Genomic DNA, 25,305 nt, shown 5'->3' on the forward strand with positions numbered 1-25,305 from the left:
CCCATGGCCCAGGAGACAGCTCCTAACCAGGTCCACTAGCTCAGGAGGGACTGGCAGTGGTTCTGAACTCCAGCTCATATCCCAAGCAAGACACCAGGAAGTCCCACCTGCACAGGCAACTCCAACTTTGACCCAGCCTCGGGTCCCTTTGGGAGGGAGACCCATGTGTCCATCGCCCATTGTAAAGTATTTCTTACTGGATACTGGGGAGACAGTGGGGACCTTTGTAGAATGAGTTCGCACAGCTGCTTAATGACAGTTATGACCAGCATCGGAGGAAGATGCCTGTGGGCTGTGAGAGTCTGCAGAGGGGAACGGAGGCTTCTGTGGGGTGCAGGTGTATTGGGACTGGAGTACAGAAAGAGAAGAACTGGGGACACTGCCTCCAGGCAGAGGGAGGCAAAGCCAGCCTGGGAGGACCCTGGTGTTCTGGCACTGCTGCCTGGCGGGCGCTGGCTCACCCCTAGAGTGAGGAGGCTCTCCTGCAGCACTCCCACAGCCTGCTCCCAGCAGGGCTCCCTGGATGTTGGCTATGGGTCCCGGGGCCATGGCTTGCCCTGTCACCTGGACTGTGAGCTGTGGGGGGCTGGGATCTGGTCCTCAAGCCTTGATTCAGCACAGACCAAGGGCACACCATGCCGACTGGCTTTGTTCTTCCTTTTGTAGTGTGGCATTGTTGTGTGCATGCTGAAACACAATGACGAACTTTGCCATCTCAGGCCTTTCCTAGTATCATCTATGGCATTAAGTACAGTCACATGGTTTTATAGCCATCACACCCTCGACCTATAGAACGTTCTCCTCCAGTGAGGCTGAAGCCCTGTCCCCATTAAACCCTAACTCCGCACACCCACCCTCGCCCCACCAGCTAGCCCTTGGCAACTACAATTCTGTCCCCTGAACCTAACTGCTAAGGGACCGCATAGAGGCAGGGTCCTGTGGTCTTTTCTGTTTGGCTTATTTCACTTAGCACAATTTCGTCAAGGTTTTTCCATGTCCTGGCAGATGTCAGAATACCCTTTCTTTCTAAGGCTGAATTACATCCCATCCTATGGATGGGCCCCTTGTGGGGACTTGGGTAGCTGCCACCTCCTGGCCACTGTAAACAATACCACCCTGCTGCCCATCAGCTTTCCCAACCTCTGGTTCATACCTTGGCCCACTACACACGCAATGAGCAATTTGGTTTTTGTTTTATGTTGTTTTTGCGATGTCAGTGATCGAGCCCAGGGCCTCTCACACATGTGCTGAGCCAGTGTCCTAGCACTGAGCTACACCCCCAGCTGAGCAGTTGGTGTTTTGCAAAATTCTAGAGTTTCTTAACCACTCTCTTCTTTCTACACCTCAGGGACCAAAGCCCAGTGGGAGAAAGGGACCTGTCATGGCAGGAGGGCTTACATATGTATCAGGCCCCCAACCAACACTAGCACCTTAGTGGTTTCTGCTCCACCCCCATGGTCCTGCTGTGTTCTGGAGGAAATGACCTGGACCTGGTTCCACAGATAATAAGTCTTTAAATGGCTGGAGCTGGGCGTAATGGCGCATGCCTGTAATCCCAGCAACTCGAGAGGCTGAGGCAGGAGGATCTCAAGCTCAAGGCCAGCCTCAGCAACTTAGTGAGACTGGCTCAAAATAAAAAATAAAAAGGGCTGGGGATGTAGCTCAGGGTAGAGCACCCAAAAAATCCCCAGCATCAATAAATAAATAAATAAATAAAGATCACTGGACCATCAAACCCTTATACCAAGCACTGTTCAGGCCTCGACCCAAACTGGCCCCAAGCTAGGATATGTAGACCAGAGCCTGGGGTGTTACCTGCTGGCCGAGGTCCTCCCCCAGGGCAGCCCCGCTGCCACCATCCTCCTCACTCTGATTTCACAGCCAGCCGAGCAGACAGGGTGATCAGGGAATGGCTGCTTAGGGTGACTTCCAGCTCCACTTCCTGCCTGTCACTCAGCCTCCTCCACTGGCAGAAGGAGAAGCCCTAGGTCCCAGCTCCCCCGAGCCTCCACCCATGACCAGAGGGTCTCCTGCATCCAAGGCACCCTGCAGGGGAGGTCTGCAAATCTGCACCCTTCCCCAACACCAAGAGCCAGGATTGCCCCAGAAAGGAATTGGGGCTGACATTGCTGACCCCTTATGTGTTTCTGGTCTCACAGGCCAAGGTTGACGAGTGTCATGACCAGGACCCCAGCCAGGCGTCCCCAGAGGAAGCTGGGCCTTGGAATGGTATTCCTGGCTCCCCACTCCTTCCCAGGCCAGGCACCTCACTTCCCCAACACAGGCTGCTGGGCTGCCCGAGCCTGCGCAGCTTGGCCCTGTGAGGAGCACGGTTGCAGGCTGAGCTGCAAAGGGGGACACCCACCCTGGGTGGAGGGCATCTGTGGGGCACCCTGCCATCGAACTTTCTGAGAAGGCCCCCGCCCTTCTCTGTTTCCCTCTGTGCCTGGGGTGGGATGGCAACAGCAGCGGTGGCCGCGGGTGCTTCCTCTTTGCCCAGCTCACTGCATGGTGGCTAAGCCCGGGGACCTGAGTCACCACAGGGCCACCCAATGGCCCTGTTCCCTGCTGGACTTCCGTGGAGCCAGTCCCCCCAGCCACACCTGCTGCAACCCACCGCTGCTGCTTACAGGCTTATCTGCCCGAGGGGCTTGAGGGCGGGAGCGGAGCCTATCTCCCCGCTGGGGGCCTGCCCTACGGTTGGGGCTTTGTAATCTGACTTTGTGATTTTTTCACCCTTGTTTTCCCCTCTTGGAGGGAGATTTGCTGAATCATGCAGGGGAGGGGGTTGGAGGGGCTGGGGGCCAGGCAGCTGGCGGGCAGCGATAAGTCTGAGATGAGATGAGGGGGTTGGGGAGCCACCGAGGAAACCCCAGCCTTGCTGTTTCCAGCTAAGATTGCTGGCCCTGCAGAGGGGTCTGGGGAGCTGAACCCCAGGATCTGGACCCTTCCCTCCACAGGAGTCAAGGGCAGGGCCGGGCTGCAGGTGATCACGGTGGCCAGGCAAGCCTGATGGGCATCTTGCAACCCAGCGGGGACTGGAAAGCAGGACAGGAACAGTGGCCACAGTGGAACTGCTCTAGGTCACCATCAGATTACACGATGGCCTCCTGGGGCCCTGGGGGCACTGCTGGCCTCCGCCCCTCAGCAGGCTGGGAGCGAGCTGGGGCAGACAGGCGGGCTGCTGGCCCCCCACTCCGTGCCTGGATACCATTCTTTTCTTGACCTGGCATGGCCCTCTCCGTTTTTGGCAAATCCCATTCTTCCTGTCATCAGGCCTGACTCTTCTAAGAAGACCTCCCTGACTTTGGGGACCTCTGAGCATCCCCTCTCCTGGGTCTAGCCCCTCAGGACTCAGCCACAGTGGACACAGCTAACACTTATATGTCTTGTTTAGTTTGGTACTAGGAATTGAACCAAGGGGGGCTAAACCACTGAGCCACATCCCCAGCCCCCCACCCTTTTTTTGGAGACAGTGTCTTGCTAAGTTGCTTAGGGCTCACTAAATTGCTGAGGCTGGCTTTGAACTTGCAATTCTCCTGCCTCAGCCTCCCAAGTTACTGGGCTTACAAGAGTGTACCACCGAGCCTGACTAGCCAATATTTGTTGAATGGAGACTTAGGGTCTCTCCTCTGGCCCCAAGAGGAGTTGTCTTCTAAAATCTGAGGCCTGCAGGGTGGGAAGAGATCTCTAGAGGAGATGGCTGGCCCCCAGGGCCTCCCCTGCTACAGAGCAGACCCAGGGACTGGGAGAGGTGGGCCCTGCACAAACCTGCCACCCCCTCCACCGTCCCGCCCTGCACTCTCCCCACGTGGCCTGGCCTGACCTCCAGGTGCCTGGTCCTTCAGCCTCTCCAGCTCCTGGGAATACAGTGAGACAGATGTCCACCAGTGACTGCATGGCCGTGGGCCACTCAGAGATGAGGGTGCTGGGCACAAGGGCAGGGCCAGGGCAGGAAGGCCAGGCTGGACGGTGGTGGGGGCATCCCCAGAACATGCTCAACCCTTGGTTTCTGATTCCCCTGAGTCGTGGCAACCACAGCCCCAGGGAGCAGGGGTGATTGACACCCTGAGTCAGTGCCCACATCCCCTGCCGCTCCCAAAAGGGGCTTTGGGGGCAGGAAGAGCTGCCCACCGTGGTAGCTTTGCTCCCTTCCTGCTGTCCAACTGAGCTCAGAGATAAGTCCTTGTGGGGTGAGGGAGGCCAGGGGGCTCAGGCCTCCCCAGAAATCATGTCAGAATCCCCATGTAGAGGAAGGGGCCTGAGGGCCTCGATAACTCCTCTATTTTTAAGAGATCCGGGAGGAAGTTCCCAGTCACCCTTTGCAGAAATAGCTCTGCACGTCTGCCTGGAGTCTGGGGCTGGGCTGTCAGCAGGGACGGGAGATGGGTGAGACACAGCTCGGCTCACCACACAGTGGCAAGGCCCACCTGCTCCCTAGACTTGCCCCTCAGGGCCGGGCCTGTGCCCCATGCTCAGGACTCTTAGCCATGAAAATAACAACTACCTTTATCATGGGCTCAGGGGCGGCTCACATCCCTGCCTCAGGGAAGCACTGAAATCAGGGCAGAGCCTAGCAGAGCCACCAGGAAAGCATCTGGAGCTGGCCCGGCTGAGTGTGGGAGAGGGAGAGGCTCTCAGGTACAGAGACCGAAGGAGCAGAGGCCAGATACAGCGTTGGTGGCTGTGGACCTGCCAAGTCATTGACCTCTCTGGCCTCAGTTTCCCCATCAGGAAATGGGAATAACAGAGGGTTAATTTATATGAAGTATTTGCAACAGCACCTGGCACCACATCCACTCCCAAGAAACACTACATTTTAGCAATGCCAGGCAGAGGTCCACATGGCAGAAATGTGTCAGAGGCCACTTTGCTATTGTCCCAGCCCTTACACAGGCTGTCTGCTCTCCCTTCAATGGCCACCTCCAGCCTCCTCTCCCTGAGAGGCCTGGGTCTGAAGGTCGAGTCTCGAGATGTCTAAAGATCACACGGGGCATCTTATGGGCGAGAGATCCTCAGGCCCAGGGAGGGTCTGACACTCACCCACACGAGGCTAGAGTGTGTCCCTCAGTCACAGCTCACCCTCCACACCAGTGCTCTGGTGAGGCCTCCTCAGGCTGCCACCTGACTTGGTGGCCTCAGGGCCACCACCACGCTGGCCCCTTACTGCTCTCCCTCTCTCCCAGCTGTTTACCCTCAGCACCCCCCACCTCAGCTCCAGGAGCTCAGAGTTTCTGTCTGATTGCCCACTGCCCTGTCCTCCCACCTGGAGTGCAGCCTGGCAAAGGTCAGGCCCTCGGATAGGAGTAGACGGACGGTCTGTCTTTGTGCCTCTGCAAGAGTCCTGAGCCCTTCCTTCCCTGATACCTCCTCAAAACATGGTCATTGTGTGAATATACTTTGTACATAACCAGAGATACAAAAACTTGTGCTCTATATGTGTAATATGAATTGCAATGCATTCTGCTGTCATGTATAACATATTAGAATAAAAATAAATAATAAAAACACTGTTATTGTAGAAATTGTGGAAAACCCAGAATAAGTGGAGAAAGGGGCATTAAAAAACTCACCCCCAAGGGACCTTGGGGAGGGCGGGGTCTCCCAGGCCTGGACTTCCCTCTTCTCCTCCTCCTGATCTCCCTGACCTCGCCCTCCTTCCCCCTCCTCTCTGCTCAGTGTCCCCTCATAGCCAGGGATGACCATGTGGTAAAGCTGTGGCTCTGCAGATGGCAGGAGGGCCAGGCTGGACATTCCAGGGGGCTCACTGTGCAAGCTGAGTGGACTGTCACCCCAGACCTCGGGGCAGGGAGAGAGGGGATGCTGAAGGATGGTATAGAAGTGGTTAAATGACAGGGTCTCCACGAACCTGCCCCCCTCCTCCCACACGCTTTTCTTTGTGTTCTGGGGCAACAGAACCTTCCAGAAAAGGGGGCTTTGCTTTAGAGCTTGCACAAGAGCTAAGAAGCATCAGCAGCATTCCCTGGTGGAGAAGGCCAAGACGGTTTCATGGGCCTCCAGCTTGCCAGGCTGGGGCTGATTGGCAGTGGCATCTGCCAGGGCAGCAGTGGTGGCCCGGGCCCGGGAGCCTCTGAGGCCTCTTCCTCCCTGGCTCTTGTCTCTGGGTGAAATGTTGGAAGTTTCTCTCTCTCTCCCTCCTTGCCCCTGTTCCCTCTTTCCCGCGCTCTGGGCCGCAAGGCTCCTGATAACACTTGGAAGGCGCTATCGGCCCAGGAGTGTCCTTCTGCCTGGCTCGCTGGCCTGCTTCATGCCGACGGTTGGCAGCCGGCACTGGGTGATAAACTTATCAGGACAAACCTGAGCATGGCCGGACCAGACGTGCCCTGCCTCAGATTTCCCTCCTGCTGCCTTTCAGAAACCCCCCTAAGAACCTCCGGCCCTGCCTGGCTCCTGAATGGGCCCAAGCCTGGATGGACACTCGCGGAGACGGCGGTGGAGCAAGCCACTACCCAAGCAAGGAGAAGAGCAGCACGGCAGGGAAGAGCCATCCATTTGCCCTGCAGCCTCTGTCCCCAAGCCAGGCTCTCACTCCACTCTAGGGTTCCTACCCCAGCTGCCAAGGAGCTGGGGCCTCCAAGGGGTTCCTGAATGTATTGGGGACACAGGGCATTGACCCCAAAAGATGAAATCCAGCATCTTCCAGGAGGTGGCTCCTGGGGTAGGGGGACAAGCCAGTCAACAGTGGTAAGGCAGAAAGGAGCCTGCCCCCAAGAAGCTGCCTACGTACCCGCAACGGGGGCCGCAGGATCTGGGAGCTTTGGGGGTGGGGTGGAAAGGCCAACGTCAAATTAATATGAAGCTCAAAGTATATTGGAGCTTAGGGAGTCTTTTTTTAAGTCTATATTTTTTTAATTATAGGTGGACACAATATCTTTATTTTATTTTTATTTTTTTGATGTGGTGCTGAGGATCACACTCAGTGCCTCATGCTTGCTCGGCAAGTGCTCCAACACTGAGGGAGTCTTTTTTTTAATACCAGTGATAATGTTATCATGCGTGCCCACTGCAGAAAAATAAAACATACCCCCAATAATGAGAGCCAAAAAACATGTGCCGCCCCGTCCTCTGGGGCAGCCCTGTTGATACCACTTGTCCTCCACACTTCCTTCCATCACTTGTGTGTGTGAGGACCAAATGGAATCAGGGTGTTTACTGATTTCAAACCACTTTCCACTTAAAATAGGAATAGCTTCCTCCGCCAATACTTTTGTTCTGAAAAAAAAATCGATTTTCTTTTCCTTTTTTATTTTTTTCCAGTATAGAAAACACACAAGGTCTCATGCACAGGTAGCATCGAGAGCGAGGTCCAACCCTTTAGCAGCACTGCTGCCAACAGCTCCAGGACACCAAAACCCACAGATGCTCAAGTCCCTTTTATGAAATGGCTCGGTGTTTATCAACCCCCACCCCAGCCCCCGTCCTCCTGTGTCATTTAAATGGCCCCCAGGTTCATTCCCAGGCTGACCTTGAGTGCTGCTGAGGAGCTGGAACAGCCCACCGTGGAGCCTCTGGGAAGACACCCTCCACCTGCGGCCACAGGGCCGGGAGGTGCAAACTGTTTGCACACAGCTGGCACGAGTCACACCAGGGGCTTCAGACCAGCCTGGTGGCCTGCTTCCAGGGCGGTCTTAGGAAACACAGGTGCTCCTTTCAAGGCCACGGGGACACTCTGCGCTTGGCCAGACTCCCCTTGTGGGCACTGGGGATGGTTCCCTTTTCTTCTTTTTGCCCTTACAAACAGGATGAGGAGGTGCTCCTGGGCCCACTGTGTGCCCACCCACAGCTCTCTTGGTTGCATTCCCAGGAGTAGAATGGAGGGTCCAGGGACGGGTGAGTTTTGAAAGCTTTTCTGGTGCTGGGGGCTGGGATTTAGGGCTGAGAGGGCTTAGGGGAGGGAAGAGGGCATTCAGGCAGAGGGAGCCCCGTGGGCAGAGGTGCAAGGGTGAGAAGACATTGAGGATTCCTCAGAGGCCTCTGCAGAAGACCAGGAAAGGTCCTTCCTGTCTGGAGCCGGGTGGCAGGGCTCCTGGGTAGAGGCCGGGTTTCCCAGTGTCTTCTCCCTGCCCCCCCTTCGCCTCCATCCAGCTGTCCTCCACTCCTGGGCAATCTCAGCAGGGACTGGGGCCCCAGTGCCCCCTCCGCTCCTGCAGGGCACACTGTGCAGCAGCCTTAGGGGACCCTTCTCGGCTCAGCTCCATGCCACCTCTGCCCCTGCCTGTTCCCCAGACCAAGGCGCAGTACCCCTCATCTGCTGGGTACAACACTGGCCAACCCAGATTCTTCGTCTCTCCTGGCCCCGCCCCCTGGGTGGATGTCACCCACACTCTGCAGAGGGGAGCCCTGGAGGGCAGTAGTAGTGTGAAGGCTTGAGGTCAGGGACTGGGGTCACCTGTGACGGCTGGGTCATGGTGGGCAGCTGGGGTGAGTTGACCATCAGGTGACGGGTTGGGGGCACACCTGACTCCAGAAGGGCTCTTGATGTGAGAAATGGCCCAGGACCCTTTCTCTCTCCCCTTCCCTGACTTCCCAGAACCTGCCCCCTCCCTCTTTGCTTCGATCCACCCGCTGGTCTTCCAGGCCACCAGACAGATTTTGCCGCTGGAGAGGGAGACAGGCTGGGGCCACCTTGGTCACACAATCCCAGGGCTGACCCTGGAGAGCATTTCCATTCTTATCAGTGATTTCCATGGAGGGTGGCGGGCCACCTCCCAGTGTGTCCTCCAGGGAACCCTGGTGAGCAGGACCTGGCCACCCTGTGGGGACGTGGTCTGCTCTGGGGAGGGGCTTCTCCTGTGTTCAGGGGCACAGGGGACAGCCTGAGACTGCCCTCTCCTCAGACACTGCACCTGAGGTCATCCTGTGCAGCCCTCGGGTCCAGCAGCTGTGCGGTGGGGCGGCAGTGGCTCTCCAGCTTGGCAGGGGAGCGGGGCTTCCTCCGAGCCGTCTGCCCCAGCCTGGCGTTTGCCACCCTTTCCACCCTGTGCTGTCCTCCCCTGGAAGCTGATCTTGGGCTTCCTGCCACTTGCCACACACCTGCCCCCTCTGTTATGCAAATGGGGGCTTGGTCCCTGCTAGGTGGCTGCTGTCTGTGGTCCCCTCCCAACTGCGTGGGCCCTTGTTAAATCCCAGCCTCAGGAAGCGAAGGAGCCATGGCCAATGAGGAAGGAAATCCTGGCCGCCCCTGCTCAGCTTCTCCTCCAAGCCGCTGCTGAGAAGGGTTAGAATCCTGATATTGGCTTCGTTTTGTTTAGCAAACAGAAGCATGCAAAGCAGCCCGGGGGGGGGGGGGGGGAGAGAGCGCGTGTGCCCGCAAAAGGCATGGAGCACCCCCACCCCAGCAAGTACCCTGACTCTTTCTCCTGATCTGAGATGTGCAGGGTCTCGCCCTGAAGTGTAGCTTTGGACAAGTCCTTCTCCCTCTCTAGACCTCAGTGTCCCCTGGGCAGGAGGAGGGCAGGGGCTGGTGTCCTCCAGGGCTTTGTGGGTCTTATGCCCTGGCCACTAGAGTCCATCTTTCCCTGCCTTCAAGACCCAGGCCCTGCAGGACATGGGTGGGGAGCCTGCTGAGTAGGTGACCACCCTCTTAGGTGAATCACCTCCCCCCCGCCCCACACACCTGATGGGGTGTTTGGGGGAATCTGTATGAACAGGAAGCACCTCTGCAGGGGAGTGCCCCCCAGGGCCTGCTGGCCAAGCCCAGATTTGCCAGTTTTCAGTGGGATCCAGACAGCAGCCTCACAGAGGTCTAGACAGAGGACAGACTAGAGGAAACACCATGGGGCTCCCGATCCCAACCTGCTGTGCCTGCCCTGTGACCGTGGGCATGCAGGTGGACATCCCCCTCCCCTTCCTCGTCCTTGGGGTGCATCTCCTCCTGTGGAGGTGGGCACCGCCCATCACACACCACGACTCTGAGGAGTCACGCAGTCAAGGGTCTGCTGGCCACTGGGCCCTCTCCTCCCTTTGGCTTTGGAGGCTGTGGGCAGGCATGGGGCACAGCGGTGCTGGCCGTCCCGCCAGCACCGAGGTCCTCTCTGTGGGATGCACATCAGCTGAGGGATGGCCCCCACTGCCCCAAGATGGGAGGGCCAGACCTGCAACAGGAACAGCCTCAGCTTCCTCCAAGGATGAGTGACCGTGGCCAGTGGGCACTGGCCTTTGCTCCGGGCAGGTCACCATTGCTATTCCTTAACAGGGTGAGCCTTGGGGTCAGAGCCGCTGAACAGCTGGTCACGAGCCCCAGGTTAAATCACATTCTGAAAGGAAACACCTCCAGTGGCAGAGGTGCACCCAGCCTGGGGAAGGACCTGGGTTCGAGCCCAGCCACACCCTCCCCAAAGAAGCTTATTAAAAAGCAAACATGAGGGGCTGGGGATGTGGCTCAAGCGGTAGCGCGCTCGCCTGGCATGCGTGCGGCCCGGGTTCGATCCTCAGCACCACATACCAACAAAGATGTGTGTCCTCCGAAAACTAAAAAATAAATATTAAAAAAAAAAAAAAGGAAACCTGAGGGGGCAAGCTCTGTGGCTTCTACTCTTCTATGGCTGGCCTCTCTGAGCCTCGGCTGCCCATCTGTAAAGTGGGACCACAAGGCACTTGCAGAGGGCGTGTGGGTTAGAGCCCGTGTCTGGAGACGCTCAGTCCCGTTCAGTACCTGCCAGGGTTTCACCGACTTGTCCACTGCCAAACCTGAGGCTGGGCCCGGCCCGGAGACGAGGGGACACTATCCACAGACAGCTGCTCTCTGTGGTCAGGGGCTCCTGAGCTGTAAGCAAGGGGCCTTGTTTCATGGCCAGGACTTCAAGCAGGGACATTCGTGACCTGGTAGCTCACACCTGGCTAGGCCTGCCCTGGTCTTTATATGTGGGCCCCAGGGCATCCTTCCAACAGCACCTTCCAGAAAAGGACTGTCACGTGTCCCACTCTGCAGAGGAAGCTGAGCCCAGAGAGGTTCAGGGCCCCACCTGGACTCACACCACTGCCCAGGGGCCACACCAGGCTCACCTGAGGCACACCTGTCACTCCCCTTTGGCCACTTGAGGTGACCCTGGCTGGGGCAGGGACTGGGACACAGATGTCAACTTGGGAGCCATCATCCAGCCCACCACTGCGATGGCATTAAGGGTCTTGAGGTGGGACCATCGTCCTGGGTTATTCAGGGGCCGATGTTATTCCACGTCCTCCTCAGAGGAGGCAAGAAGGGCAAAGGCAGGAGGAGGAGAAGCATGGCAGAGGAGAGGAGAGCGCTGCCCTTGGAAGCTGGAGCCAGGCGTGGCGGTGGATGCCTGCAATCCCAGCAGCTCAGGAGGCTGAAGCAGGAGGATCACCAAATTTGAGGCCAGCCTAGCAACTTAATGAGGCCCTAAGCAACTTAGGGAGACCCTGTCTCAAAAACAAAAAGGGCTGGGGCTGGGGCTCAGTGGCTAAGTGCCCTGGGTTCAACAGGAAGAAAGAAGCAGAGAGAGAGGGAGGGGGAGAGGGAGGCAGGAGGGAGGCAGGAAGGAGGGAAGAAAGAGGGAGGAGGCAGCTGAGGAGGAGGAATCTTGAAAGACCGGGGAGCTGACAGGGGCTTGGTGTCCGGCCCTGGGGCTGTGAGAAGGGCTGGGTGCTGGGGGACAGGGTGGTACACTTTGTCACAGCATCACTGTGCGGCTGGCCCTCCTGTGCCAGGGCAGCAGCCCCCATGCTCCTGCGGCCCTCACCTGCTGGGCTGTGCACGCCGCCCCTCCTGTCCCCGAGTCCCTCCACAGCCTTCTCTGCTCCCCCAACTCCCCACCGTCCCTCCCCAGAACCTCGTGCAGCGCGTGGAAACAAACCTTCTTGATTTTTATTTACAGCAATTGAGAGGAGCAGTGACTGCTGTCCTCTCCAGCCCCTCGGCTGAATCCTAGTGGCCAGTCGAGGGCTGGTGGTGGCCGGGGCAACCAGCACACCTGGCCTACGGGGGCAGGAGAAAGAGGTCCCTGGAAATTCAAGATGGCCGCATCCAAGTGGGCAGCAGGCAGGAGAAGGCTTTCACTGTGGGTCCCAGCTCTGGTGTGTTCTTGGCATTCCTGTCCCCTGGGGTGTTCCAGCTTCCTGTGTTCTTTCAAGGTGAGCACATCTGTGGACAACTTCAGCCCCAAAAGACCCAGACCAGCCCTCACACTTTGTGGAAGGAGGAACATTGGTCCAGAAAGGGAAAGTCACTTGCCCAAGGTCACACAGCAATTTCATGAGTCTCCAAACAAATTTGAAGCCTCCTGTCAGTGCCACCTCCAGGAGCCTGGGAACCTGGAGGCATGAAGCTGGCCTGTAGGTGATGGGACGTCCAGGTAGGCTGCCCACGAGCCAGAGCAGGCATGGCCTCACTTGAGGTTGTGCTGGGTCTCCCGGTGCCGCCGCAGGTCCACCTTGCGCTGGAAGCCCTTGGCGCAGAGCTCACAGCTGAAGGGCTTGAAGCCTGTGTGCTTGCGGCTGTGCGTGATGAGGTTGGAGCTCTGGCTGAAGGCCTTCCCGCACACCTGGCACTTGTGAGGCTTCTCCCCTGGGAGGCCGGGATCAGGTGGGCCAGGGTCAGCGGCAGCCAGGCCTGTGTCTCCTCCCCTCCCACATTTGCCCTCCCAAGCTTTGCTGTGCCCGCTCTCTGTCCACCCATGTCCACCTTACAGAGTGACGAGCCAGAAAGGCCTGCACTGTCCACAGGAGAGGCCAGGGGCCAGGTTTCCCTTGCTACATCCCCACAGCTGGCCCAGGCCAGGCACAGAGGCGCTCACCAGTGAGTGCCTCAGCAAGTCACCTGCCCAGAGGCCACCAGTGCTGGCACCGTGCTGTCCCTGCCCCTGTTGTATCCCCTCCTCGGTGCGCGTGAGTGCCACGGGCATCTGGCCCTCCACCAGCCTGCGCCTCCCGGTCACCCGACCTGCCCTGGCTGACAGCCGGCGGGCGCGGCTCCCCAGGAGGCGGCCTGCCACTCACCGGTGTGGATGTAGGTGTGCTTCTTCATGTCCGACTTCTGGTGGAAGCGCTTGCCACAGAACTGGCAGGGGTAGGGCCGCGTGTCCGAGTGGATGAGCAGGTGGGTGGACAGGGTGGACGAGCGCTTGAAGGCCTTGCCACACATCCGGCACTCAAAGCTGCGCTCCTGCCGGAGGAAACGAGGCCCCGGGGGGTCAGGTGCAGGTGGGGCCTCGCCGCCCAGGACAGCCAGGCTGGGCGCAGGACTGGACCCAGTTGGGATCCCCTAAGGAAGAGGACACTCCGTTGGGGTGGCCTCAAGGGCAGGGCCTGGAGGAGCAGAACCCAGGAGGCCCCATCCTGCTGCCCAGGCAGGACCAGGGGTGGGCCTGAGAGGCCTGTGTGAGGTCCCTCCTGCTCTCAGAGTCCTACTAAAGCAAGTGTTTGCTGGCCGACTGATGGACGGCTGAATGGTCAGCCTTTTCGGGAGCGCACATTCCATGACCCTGACCCTGATTGAGGCCCTTGAGGCAGGGCTGAGAGGCTGAGCAGTGGGTTAGTCAAGAGTGAGTTACTGAGGCGCGATTCTGGCCTCTGAGCAGTCATGTGATTCTAGGGGTCACTTAACACCCCCCCTCCCCCGAGCCTGTTTCCTGGTCTGTACACTGGGCCTCTGACAGTTACGGATCAAGCACTGCTGGGAGGCGGAGGCTGAGAACAGGCCGGTACCCAGACCCAGCAGGCGGCGGGGCTCACAATTGGGAGCTCCCTGGTCCCTCCCTGCCCCCCACCTCTGTTCACAGGGTCGCTTCCGGTGCCCTCCTGGAGTGAAGAACCTAAGCTGGATTTCTCTTAGTGGGGGTTGGGGGGAGTGAGCTTTTGACCCTAACTCAGACTCTGAGAACTGCCAGGATGGGGACTCGTCCATCCTGGCAAAGCCTAGCAAAGTCCTCACAGCCAATGACACCTGCTCGGGCCACCCAGAGACAGAAACGTTTCTGAGCATCACAGCCATTGCTGTCCCCAGATCCCACCAGGGTCAAGAGCTCCCTCCCATCAGCTGGGTGGAGTGGAGACCCAGGAGCGTTGTGGGGGGAGGGCAGACCGGAGGGGCATTCAGTCAGGGCCCCCAGTCTGCATCACCTCCGGGACCAGAGGAGAGACCTAGCCGCAGTCCCCAGGCTCCCGAGGGAAGCGTCTTGGGTGGGGGGTCCAGTCTTGGCGGACTCACCTGGGAGTGGACGTGCGTGTGCTGCTCCAGGCTCACGGCGTGGCCGAAGGTCTTGCCGCAGACGTCACAGGCGAAAGGCCGCGTCCCGCTGTGGGAGCGGCGGACGTGCACCTCCAGCCCGTGAGGGGTGGAGAACACCTGGGGGGGCAGAGCGTGAGACCCCGGGAGGGCGGCGGCCTGCAGCCCGCGGCCAGCCCCGCCCAGCGGCCGCGGCCGCGCTCACCTTGCTGCACTTGACGCAGTGGTAGGCGTCCATGCCTGGGGAGTAGCGCAGGCTGAAGTCCAGCGGCGGCTCCACGCTGGGCACCAGGGGGCTGCCGTACAGCCTGACGGAGCGCTCCAGGAAGGCCGACTGCATGGTGGAGGGGCCCTGCTGGCAGCCATAGGACGAAGCCAGAGCGTCCCAGGAGAAGCTGGGCTTGTAGAAGGGGGGGGAGTCGGAGAGGGGCGAGTCCCCATCCCGGGGCCTGGCCATCACTACAGGGCCCTCTGAGGAGACAAGGACACATGTCTGGTGAGTCACTAACGGGGGCTCCCGCTCTCCAGCACCCACCACCACCTAGTGACACCTAGTGCAGAGGGATTCCCGGTGTGAGCTGCATGTTCACTGCCAGGGCTGTCTGGGTCCCTATTATGGTTCCTCAGACTTTCTAGGCAAGAAATACCCCTCCTCAACCCAGGACGCCCCTCACCCGCCACCCGCACCTGCTAGGTGCTGCTGGCCCACCTCCCAGAAGCCCTCATCTGGACTGAGCTCCCTGTAAGGAGCGTCCAGGTAGAAGCCAGAGAGCCCTTATGGCATCCAGGTGTCAGTGGGCACTGTTGGTCCTCCTGACCATGATCCCAGGGGACACTGATCCTAGAGCCCATCCAGCCTCCCTCCCTCAGCTCCACTGGGGAGTGGCTGGGGTCCCGGGCTGGGTACCTGGCACTGAGGCCATCCTGGTCAAGCTCTGCCCAGGCTCCAGCCTTGGCTCCCGTTTGACACTGTTCCAGTCAAGGTACTGATCTGGGGGCAGTGTGCTGACCTCAGGGCTGTTGCTCAGGACCTGGCCCCTGGTCACTGTGGGGAGACAAGACTTCAGAGTCACCAGCTGCAGCTCCTAAGAAGCCCTTCCCAGGAGGAGGGGACCTGGACAGACCATCTGCCATTGCTTCTGGCTGCTCACGTGTAGGGCTCTTCCTGGTGGGCAGGATGTGGACAGAGTGCCGAGGACCCCCAGGTCAGCCTTGCCTCTAGAGCAGCCCTCCATTGCACCTCCAAGTGGGACCCACCCATCTGCAGCAGCCCGGGTTCCAATGCCCATGCCCCGTCACCCCAGGGGAGACCTTGCCGAGCTGCTGCTGCCGGACTGGAAGAGGGGCTTCTGGGGGAGGGCCTGACTGCAGCCAGCCAGCTGGACTGGGACTCACCCGGGGCGATGGCAGGAAGCCAGGCAGGGTCCTCCTGCGCACGGGGCTGGTGGTAGGTGTGGGCCTTCTTGCTCTTTACCAAGAAGGAGCGCGGCATTTTCAGAGGTGCCCCCACCTGCAAGGGGAGGGGCGGTTAAAAGAAGGAGAGGACAGCGCTCCTCTGGATTTTGAACTCCTCCTGGGATGAAAACAGCCCCCGTGCTGGGTTGAGTTGTATCTCTCACAAAGCTCACGTCTACTGGACCGGTGATCGTGTGGGGAACAGCCTTTTTGTAGATGGAATCAAATCAAGATGAGGTCATCCAGAGTTAGGGCGGACCTCGAGTCCACTATGACCAGTATCCTTGCAGAGGGAAACCTGGACTCAGACACACAGGGAGAAGGATGCGACAGTGGTGGCGGGGTCCCAATCATGTCTCTCTAAGCCAAGGACCACTGAGGCGTGCAGCAGAGTCCTCAGAGCTGCTGGAAGGGTGTGACCCTGCTGACGCTGGAGTCTGAACTTCTAGACCCCAGAACTGTGAGGGCACTCATTTCCGTTGTCTTTAAGCCACCCTGCTTGTGGCACATACTTGCACAGCAGCTACAAAGGCTGCCATCCCTCAGTAGCAAAGGAATACACTCATACCCCCAAAATCCCGAGTCAGCCTGCTGCCTGCCACTAGCAAGCCCCAGGTTACACAAGATCAGAGAGAGAAGGGCAGGGGCAGGGGCCTCTGTCCGTAGCACACTGTGGACCCACTTCTAGAAAGCTGCATTGATTCCCAGTGGAATCCACCATTAGATGCCATAGGACAAAAAGTGTTCTGGTTTGGGGAAGAGAAGCTCTTGAGTATCTCGGCTCACTACTGGGCAAATTAGGGCAGAAACTGAACCTCTCTGGGCCAATTTTCTTTTCTTTAAGATATGACATCCAGATTTGTGGAGCTGACAAGTATGTCTGGTTCCCAGAGAGGAAGGACCCTTCTCTCTCCCGGGAGTAGATAAGGTTTGGGCCCAAGAGGACCCCCAAACCACACAATATCATCCATACAGGAAGACACAAATGTCCACCAACTCTCATGGTTGAGTGGCAGCCCAGCCCAGCATCATCGCTGCGCCCCTAACCAGGGTTTGGGGGACAAATTGAGGACCAGATCTGTCAAGTTACTGCCCTTATTCCCAGGTCCAAGGGTGTGTGAAGCTGGACCATCCTGACCACCCCCTCCCCCTGGCTTCCCCTGCACAGCGAGGGTCTCCTTCCCCGCCTCATCCCCAACAGCTTGCCTCCCTGGCCGCCTGCTCATGAGGCTCTCCTGAGGGCCCTGGGGAAACAGAGAGCATCTTCCAGGTCCTCCGCCCTCCTCCTCCCGAGGCTGCACACAGGCCTGAGCTTAGAGCTCAGAAGAGGCAAGGCCTGGGTGGAGTCCCTCCCCCACCCCGCAGCTTCCACACAGGGTTGCAGGGTGATAGCACCCAGCCAAGGTGAAGGCGGGAAAGGATTTGGGCCGCTCCAAGCAGCTGTGGGGGCTGGGCGATAAGGCCTTGCCCTGCAAGGGGGGGGGGGGTCAGAGAAGGCAGCGGGAGCTCTGACTGAGGCAAGGCCCCCGGAAGGGAAGACCAGAGTCCGCAGAAGAGAGCCTCGGCCTGCTTGTCCTCTGGCCCAGGGTCCGAGGACAACATTGAGCGTTTGGGCTTGGCAGCAGCAGGGAGTGAATAGTCCAGGCCCAGTCCCTCCTTACTGGATGTTGTCCCTGAGCCTTGGTATCCAGATCTGCTAAACAGAAATCATTCCCCAATGCCAGGGGACTGCTGGGAGCAGGAGGGAACTTCACATGTCACAAAGAAGCTCATGAGCTGGGCACAGTGGTACACGCCTATAATCCCAGAGGCTCAAGCGGCTGAGGCAGGAGGATGGCCAATTCAAAGCCAGCCTCAGCAACTTATGGAGGCCCTGTCTCAAAATAAAAAGGGCTGGGGAAGAGCTTAGTGGCTAAGTGCCCCTGGGTTTAATCCCTAGGTGCTCAGTGTGTGCCTCAGCTGAGCTATGGGTGGTGGCACCTCTGCCCAGGTGAGGAGCAGCTTCGGAGGCCAGGAAGGAGGCCTGCATCCTGCTGCGTCCCCAGCACCTGGGGCAGAGCAGGTGCAACACCTGCAGGACAGCCCAGTCCTGGACCAGTGGCCACAGAAATCCCCAGGGAACGGGGGACATGTTCCAGGCCTCCTCTCTCTGAGCTCTACAAGGAGGGGTGGGATCCCCTCCCTGTCAGATTCTCAGCTCTTTGAACAAAGGCTCTGCGGGGACTGCCCCAGGCCAGGCAGCCCACAGCCACCTTATCTTCCAGGGACATGTCTTCCTCCTCCTGCCTCTTCCCTCCCCCGCCAGGGCTCCCCACACCCCCTTCCTTCCCCCTCTGAACTCTTCACCTCTGGAAACATCCTGGGGAGGCCAGACCCTGGGCAGAGTGGGAGGGACCCCCGTGAGCTGGGCCAGGCCTGGGTTCCCTCCACCTTGGTCCTATGGGGGCCGCCGAAAGCCACAGTCTGTCAAAAGATGACCTGCTTGTTTTTGACACAGGCTCTTTTATAAGAAGATCAGCTACAGCCAAGGTGCCTGCTGAAGCCTCTGAGACAATGCCAGGGTAAATTGGCAGCCAGGGTCTGTTCAGCCACCTGAGCACCTTTAGGGAACCATGTCCCATACTGATGTCACCGAGGAAGAGCCTTAGCTCAGAGGCTGCCCAGGACCCCAGGGCAGAGCAAGGACTCTGTCTGCTGGCCTGGGGCCTCCATGTTCCTGAGGGACAGGCCAGAGGTGGGGGCATTTGCTCCTACTGTCTGTGCCAGCGCTGGGCTGCTGGGCCGTGCCCTAGGTTGCAGGTGGGGACTTAGGCTGAGATGTCGGTGGCTTGTCTAAGGTTACGGCAGAGCCAGGCGGAGGGCTCCTGTCCTGCTACCCAGTCCCATCTGAGATCCTCACAGCCTACAGCACGAAGAGCGAGAAGGCATTGAATCACACTCCTCTGGTCTTCAGGTCTTTTGTAAATCCCCCAAGCCCCACATCAGTCCTGCAGGGTCACAGGTAGGGCAGTGAGGGACAGATTCCCTATGGGAAGCCAGAGAAGCAGCCGGGTCAACGGACTAACATCCTGGACAGCAGTGGCAGGCTCTGGGGTCACGGAGATTGTGCCCTACACAGTGGTGGAGGGGGAGGGGATCCAGTTTCTGGGGTTCCCCACGGTAGGCAGGTGATTCTCGAGCCTACTCCAAGGATCTCCTTGATCCCCCATGTCCTCCTCACCCCTCAGCCTGGCAAAGTGACAGGAAATCAGCCAATTCCACGGCCAAGCTCTGAAGTCCTCAGTGGGAACCAAATGCACCCAGCACACTTCCTTTTGGCCCCTGTTAGCTGAGTTAAAAAAAAAAAAAAACAGGAACCAATCACCTATAGTGCAGTTAATTAACAACCACTCGGTTTTGATTCTGAGAAAGAGCTAGGAGCAGAGATTGTGAAAGAAGCTCCGGTTTCTTCATAAAACAGAGGTGTTGATGGTATCAGCCTCCGGAAGGAGGCCCCATTAACCTCCCATCCTGATGGAGGGTCCCTGACCCTGGTGAGATTCCAGCAGCCAGGGCCCTACCTGCACCCTGACAGCCTCCTGCACCCATCTTCTAGGTGGAATCAGGATCACCGGGCTTTGGTCTTCCTGGATGGAGGTAACACTTGTGGGGATGAGTCTGATTTTGTGACCTTGAGCTTGTGACCGCGGCGGCCACCAACCTGGGTTTGGTTTTCCTATCTCTCAAAAGAGACGGTTGGGCTAAGATTTCTAAACTTCCCTTTTGCTCTAAAATCCCATGTAGGATTCGTTGACCTTCTGCGAGGGACTGGCCCACCTTGGCTAAGACACTCTGGTTCCCTTTTGGGGAAGGTTGGGTAAGATTGAGCCGATTCTCAGGGTCAGCTATGGAGGACCCTTGGGACTTCCTTTATGTTTAAAGACATGAGGGGACCAACAGACTGAAACCCTTGCAGCTGGGAGTGGTGGGGAGAGGAGCCGGGCCGTGCTGGGGGCCCTGCAGAGAACTCAGTGTCTAAAGTGAGGGAACCAGCTTCTGGGTCTGTGTCCACAAGCCCTGAAAACAGGATTTCAGAGAGATCTTTGCACACCCACGGTCACAGCAGCATTGTCCCCAGTGGCCCAGCGGTGCAGTTGGTCCCCATGAGTGGCCCTCCACGGGGAGACATTATTAAGCCTTAGAAAGGAAAGAATCTGCCACTTGCAACGACAGGGTGGACCTTGATCCCCTATGTAAGTACCTGGGACAGGCAAATTCAGAGACTCATTCAGATGGGAGGTTTCCAGGGGCTGGGAAAGATGGACATTGCTCATAGGTACAGAGCTCCAGGTTTAGAAGGTGTAACAGGTGCAGCATGGCTGCCCAACAATGTAAATAGATTTCATGCCACAGAACAGTACCCCTAAAAATGCCTAAAATGAGCTGGGCACAGCAGGACCACCAGTGATCCCAGCTCCTCAGGAGACTGAGGCAGGACAATCTCTTGAGCCCAGGAGTTTCAGGCCATCCTGGGCAACACAGAAATATCCATCTCAAAAAAAGGGGTGGCAAGAGGTTGGGGGGGGGGGTGTAGCTCAGGGGTAGAATGCTTACCCAGCTTGTGTGAGACCCTAGGTTCCATTTTCAGCACCAGGAAAAAAAAATACAAAATGGTAAATTTTGTGAATATGTTTTATCACAATTTAAAAAGGCGAGCCAAAGAAGCCCTTCCGGCACATCTCTGTATTAGCACCAGAGCAGCTCCCACTGGGTGGGATTTCTGGAATGAAGGAGCACAAAGCCCCTCTCCACACCAGGGGGCAGGTTTTCTGCTGTTTCTGCCAAGGGTGTAGGTGCTGGACCAGGTGGAGAGTCCAGACTGGTTTCCTGGTCCCAGAGCCTTCCCACGGACCCTGGCCAGCCCACCCTGCTCTCCACGGAGCCTTGAGAAACCATCCACACTGATTTCGGTGCTTTTGCCAGTCACACCTAACTCAGGTATGGCTCTCTGACTTCCTCCAAGATCTCTCTGCAGGGCCACCAGCACGTGGACCCTGAGTCTGAGAGCAAGAAAGGGCTAGGAGAGTCACCTATCTCCGTGTCCAAGACGTTGCTTGGGAGAATTCTACCGTGGCCTACTAGGCAAGAGCCGGCAGGTGGAGCCCAGCCAGCTTCCAGTAGCCACCAGGCCCACAGGGTGGGAATGTCATTTAATTTGCCCCAAAGATATAACGTTGTAGATGTTCTTTCCAGAAAAAAAAAAAAAAAAAAAAAAAAAAAAAAAGCACTCCACCACGTACCAATGGCACATCCCCAGTGCCTCCTTAACCAGCCTGCTTCCGAGTGAGAGGCTCTCCCCAGGAGCCCACAGGACTCAGACGCGGCCTTCGCCCCCCCAAAATAGGTAGAAAAGTCCAGGGACAATTACAGCGAAGAGGGACCCGAGACAGCACCTCCCGCCTGCGCTCCTGTTGTCCGGGAGGCTGGAGCGGCTTGTGCGCACCCCGCCGTGGACTCCAGAGGGGAGGGCGCCTGGCTCTCGAGTGTCCCGGGAACCCAGTGCCGAGGGTGGTGTGTGCACGCACTGCCCATGTCCCTGGGAGAACTCGGGTGGGTGTGGCTTGGTGTGGCTTGGTGCAAGTCGGGGACGCGAAGTTCACCGAGACGCAGGAGCTCGGGCATCTCAGCCCAGGCGGTCCTTACCGCGGTGTCCCCCGGACCCCGCTGGAGACATCCCTAGAAGGCTGCTAGTCCGCCTGTGCCTCCTGACTGGGCCAGAGGAACTAGGTGCCCTGCTTTGAAAGGCTCTCTCAGTGAGAAATGCAAATTTAAAGGCCGAGCGCCCAGCCGTCCCTCAGCACTCACCGCGGGAGCGGTCCCCTCCCGAGCGCTGCGCAGGGTCCGCGGGAACCTCCAAGCCGTCCGTCCCTGCGGACCGGACTCCACTCAGTCAGCCTCGCGACTCTCTGCACAAATAGACACTTCTCCTTTTCTCTCAGCGTGTCTCTGTGTTTTTTTTCCTCTTCTGTTCCCCTCCCTGATTTTCAATCTGATTATTTGTGTCAAAATCTGGCGGCTAAGCAGCAGCCAATGGAGAGAGCGCGCGAGCCCGGCCGTATTTGCTTATCAAAACTTCCAGGACCCAGTCGCTGCTTTCTCATCTCTCACCCTCCGCTCGCTGATGAAATTCTCTCCGGAGACTTCGAATAACATCTGGGTGAAAAAGAAAGAATGGCTAAAGTATTGGAGTTTTAAAATCAAAGTGAAATCGAAGCATTTACTTGCAATACCCAACTTTGTACACAGAAATCATAACTTTCTTGACTTTTTCTTCTTTCTTTCCTTTTCTCTTTCTTCCCTCCATCTTATCTCCGTTCCCTCTTCCTTCATTTCTTTTTCTACCTCTCCTCTCCCCTCTTTCTCTCCATCTCTCTTCTTTCCCTCCTACCTTCCTTCCCTCCCTTCTCCTCCAGCCACCTCCCTGCCACCTCCCTGCCTCCTTCTTGTCTCCGTCCCTCCCTTTCTTCCTTCCCTTCCCAAATTCAGCATCCTGCCCTTGAGCTGATGGGGGAAGTGGGCCCTCTCTGTGGAACCCAGGGTTGGGAGCATGGGGACCATGCCGAGCTGGCCAGGCCTCTCTCCTCCTTGCTCAAGGCGTATTTGAGAAGAGGGAGATGCACATTTCCCCAGTGGTGGCCCAGCACGGGGGAAGGAGCAGCCCAGTATGGAGTGAGTCTGGGGGGCCACATACAGATTGAGCCCTGGGACCCAGAGCTGGCGTGTGCTGCCATCTAGTGGCAGTCGAGGAGTCCGAGAAGCCAGTGAGGGCCTCCGGGGTGCCATCAACAGGGGAAAGCTTGGCAGCCCTCTGGGACATTTCTTTCCGTTGGCGCAGAGCCCCATGCGCTGGTCCCCCTCCTCCTTCCTTCTTGTCCTCCACCTCCTCCTGCTTTCAGGCAACCGATTTATTTCAGGAGGTTTTGCATAAGCGGAGGATCGCACAAAACAGCACTGTTAGCTCATTTGCATGTCCTTGCAGTCTGGCGGGAGAGGGATTACATTTCACTCCTAAAGAAAACAAGTTTGTGGACAGGAAGCCTGACTTCAACTGCGAGTCCAAGGTTCGGGGTGGAATGACAGGGGCGAGGCCTTGCTGCTGCCCAGCCCAGCCTGGCAGCCCGGGGGCCCTACGCACACCAGGGTGTGATGCTGGGGTCCCAGCCCCAACTACAGGCCAGACAGGAGACAGTGTGCGCAGCCCCTGCACCTCCTAGCAGAAAGAGATTCAGGGAATCATCATGGGGACCCTTGGATGATGCACGTTACTGGCAGTCACCTGGAACTGTTTGCCACTTCCCTGCTGCTGTCACAAAAAGTCACTGACTAGGAAATTTATTTCTGACCGTTCTGGAGGCTGGGAAGCCACAAATCAAAGTGCTGGCAGATCTGTGCTCTCTGCTTCACAATGGTGCCTCGTGCCATCCCTCTGTGTGGCAGAGGCCTAAGAAGACCCTGCACGTGGCAGAAAAGGCAGAAGGACAAAATGTTTGATCCCTCTGCCTCCATCCCTTCGATGAGGCACCAACTCATCCATGAGGGTAGAGCCTTGGGGCCCAGGGGCCTCCTAAGTCCCCACCCCATGTCCCCATTGCAATGGGCCTGCAGTTCCAACAAGGGTTTGGGAAGGACAAATTCAGATCATAGCAGGTTTCAAATAACAACAAAGAGAAGCCCTATCAGCTCCTTCCTGGCCCAGAGGTGGGACAGAGAAACCTGACTTTGACCATTTGGGGTGGGGGCAAGCACTGAGAGGTAAAGAGAGCATGCAGAGGGATCCTGGGGCTTTGGGAACAGATTCAGAAGTGGAGGGTCAGTGGAGGAAGGGATATTCCAAGTGATGCTGAGGTTCGGTTAGTTTGGAGAAGTAGGGAAGAGCAACTGAAAAGAGGAACAGCCTGTGCTAGCGCTGGAGGCCAGGACCCCAGGGAGCTGGCAGCAGCCAGGCTCACTGTGGTGGAGCATGGAGACCCAAGGAGTGGGAGGGAGGGATGGGGCATTGGAGACACGGAGCCTGGAGAGGAGAGAGCGAGCAAGATTCCTCCCTGCTTTCAAACCTTCCCTTTACCTACAGACAAAAACCTCAGAGATTAGGTTTCGGAGATTAGCACTCGATGTTTCCACAGTGTCAGTTCACTTTCAAATGACAGCACTTTTTCTGGTTTACAGAAATTCAATTTATATTTATTTAATAATTACAAAGCAGTTATTTAGTGTCACTGAAAGTTCTCAGCTTCAGGCATGGCTGGATCCTGTAGCTCGGATGGTACTATCTGGAATCTCATTTATTTCTGTTTCAGATCACTTGCATCTGTCGTTCCCTCTGTCTGGATGGACTCTCCCGTGTCACGGTAGCAGGCTCTTTCCTGTCACTCACGTCTCAGCTGAAATGTCGCCTCTGCAAAGAGACCTCCTTGACCATCAGCTGAAGTCAGATTTCTCTTTCTGTTCTATCACCCTGCCCATTTTCTTCCTAAGGGTCATGATTATCTGAATATATGTTGCTTACTTATCTGCCTATTTATTTATTTGGTCCGACTTCCCCAGGAACTTAAGCACTAGGAGGGCAGGGACTGCATTTTCCTGGCTCACAGCCAAACCTCGGTGCTGGTGACAGTGTATTAGGGACACTACTGACACTGACACAGAATGAATGAATCTCCATCTCTCAGCTGCCTCCTTTCTGCAGCCTCGGGCTGAGGGACCCACCAGTGTCACCAGGCTTTCCTCCAGGTGCTTAAACACTCCACTGGAGAGAGCCCCCTTTTCAACACTTCCAAGAAAGTCTTCAGGTTGACTCTGATTGGCCCATCCTGGTCACGAGCACGTCTCTGCACCAATCACTGAGTCCAGGGGGAGGGATGAGGGCCTCTTGCTGGCCAGGGCTGGCGGACCTTCCTGTCCTGACTACAGGAGCTAGGAGCAGGGGAGGGTGGAGGGTGGAGTGGGTCGGGGCCAGGACAGAGTTGCCACCACACCACTGAAAGGTGTGGCTTCTGCCTTCCTCTAACTGTCTTGTTGCTGACTCTTGAATGTGCTGTGGTTTTTTTGTTTTGTTTTGTTTTGTTTTGTTTTCCTTTTGGAGACCAAATCCCAAGTCCTGCCTTTGCCCTAATCCCTGTGTCTGGAAAGTTGCTCTTCATTCTCCTCTACATCCGGGTCAGCTCTCAACTCCTCCAGGAAGCCCTCCCAGACTCCCCAACCCCACAGGGTTGTCTGTGGTCTCAAGGGCTCGACCCCCACACACACAGTGACCCTTGGGTTCTTGTTTTGCTTGGCTGCCCGCCAGAGGGGACTTGCTTACTTCTCAAGGAGACCAGCAGGAACTTGAGCACAAATGTGATGGGTCCTCTCTGAGGTCCAGTGGGCATGGCCTGGACCTCAGTGGACATCAGCTACAGGAAACATAATCGGGGCTGAATGAACAGGAACTTCTGTGCCCAAGGGCCGGGCAGTGTGCACTGTGCAGAGCTGTTTAGCAGGCACGTTCAGGTGGCACGGAATGCACTGTGTGGGGTGGGAAAGCACGGGGGTGGGTGGGTAAATGCGCTGGAGGGGTGGGTGGCTCTGGTCCCAGATCCACTTGGGTGCTTCCAGAGAGCTGGCTG

The 25,305-nt window shown here is 57.5% G+C and overlaps 1 protein-coding gene across 1 annotated transcript; it reads right to left on the reverse strand.

The window, feature by feature from the left end:
• Positions 1-12,368: 12,368 nt before the first annotated feature.
• Positions 12,369-21,556, reverse strand: GFI1B (growth factor independent 1B transcriptional repressor; the record flags this gene model as incomplete). Its single annotated transcript, XM_081281707.1, has 7 exons — positions 21,506-21,556; positions 15,602-15,716; positions 15,114-15,251; positions 14,412-14,677; positions 14,189-14,326; positions 12,979-13,243; positions 12,369-12,547 (listed from the first exon to the last, which is right to left on the reverse strand). The coding sequence occupies exons 2-7, from the start codon at positions 15,696-15,698 to the stop codon at positions 12,369-12,371; spliced, it is 1,083 nt and encodes a 360-aa protein (XP_081137833.1). The 5' UTR covers positions 15,699-15,716; positions 21,506-21,556.
• Between the last annotated feature and the right edge of the window lie 3,749 nt (positions 21,557-25,305).

Source organism: Spermophilus citellus (assembly GCF_964194105.1).
Source record: "Spermophilus citellus genome assembly, chromosome: 2".
NCBI classification, from domain to species: Eukaryota; Metazoa; Chordata; class Mammalia; order Rodentia; family Sciuridae; genus Spermophilus; species Spermophilus citellus.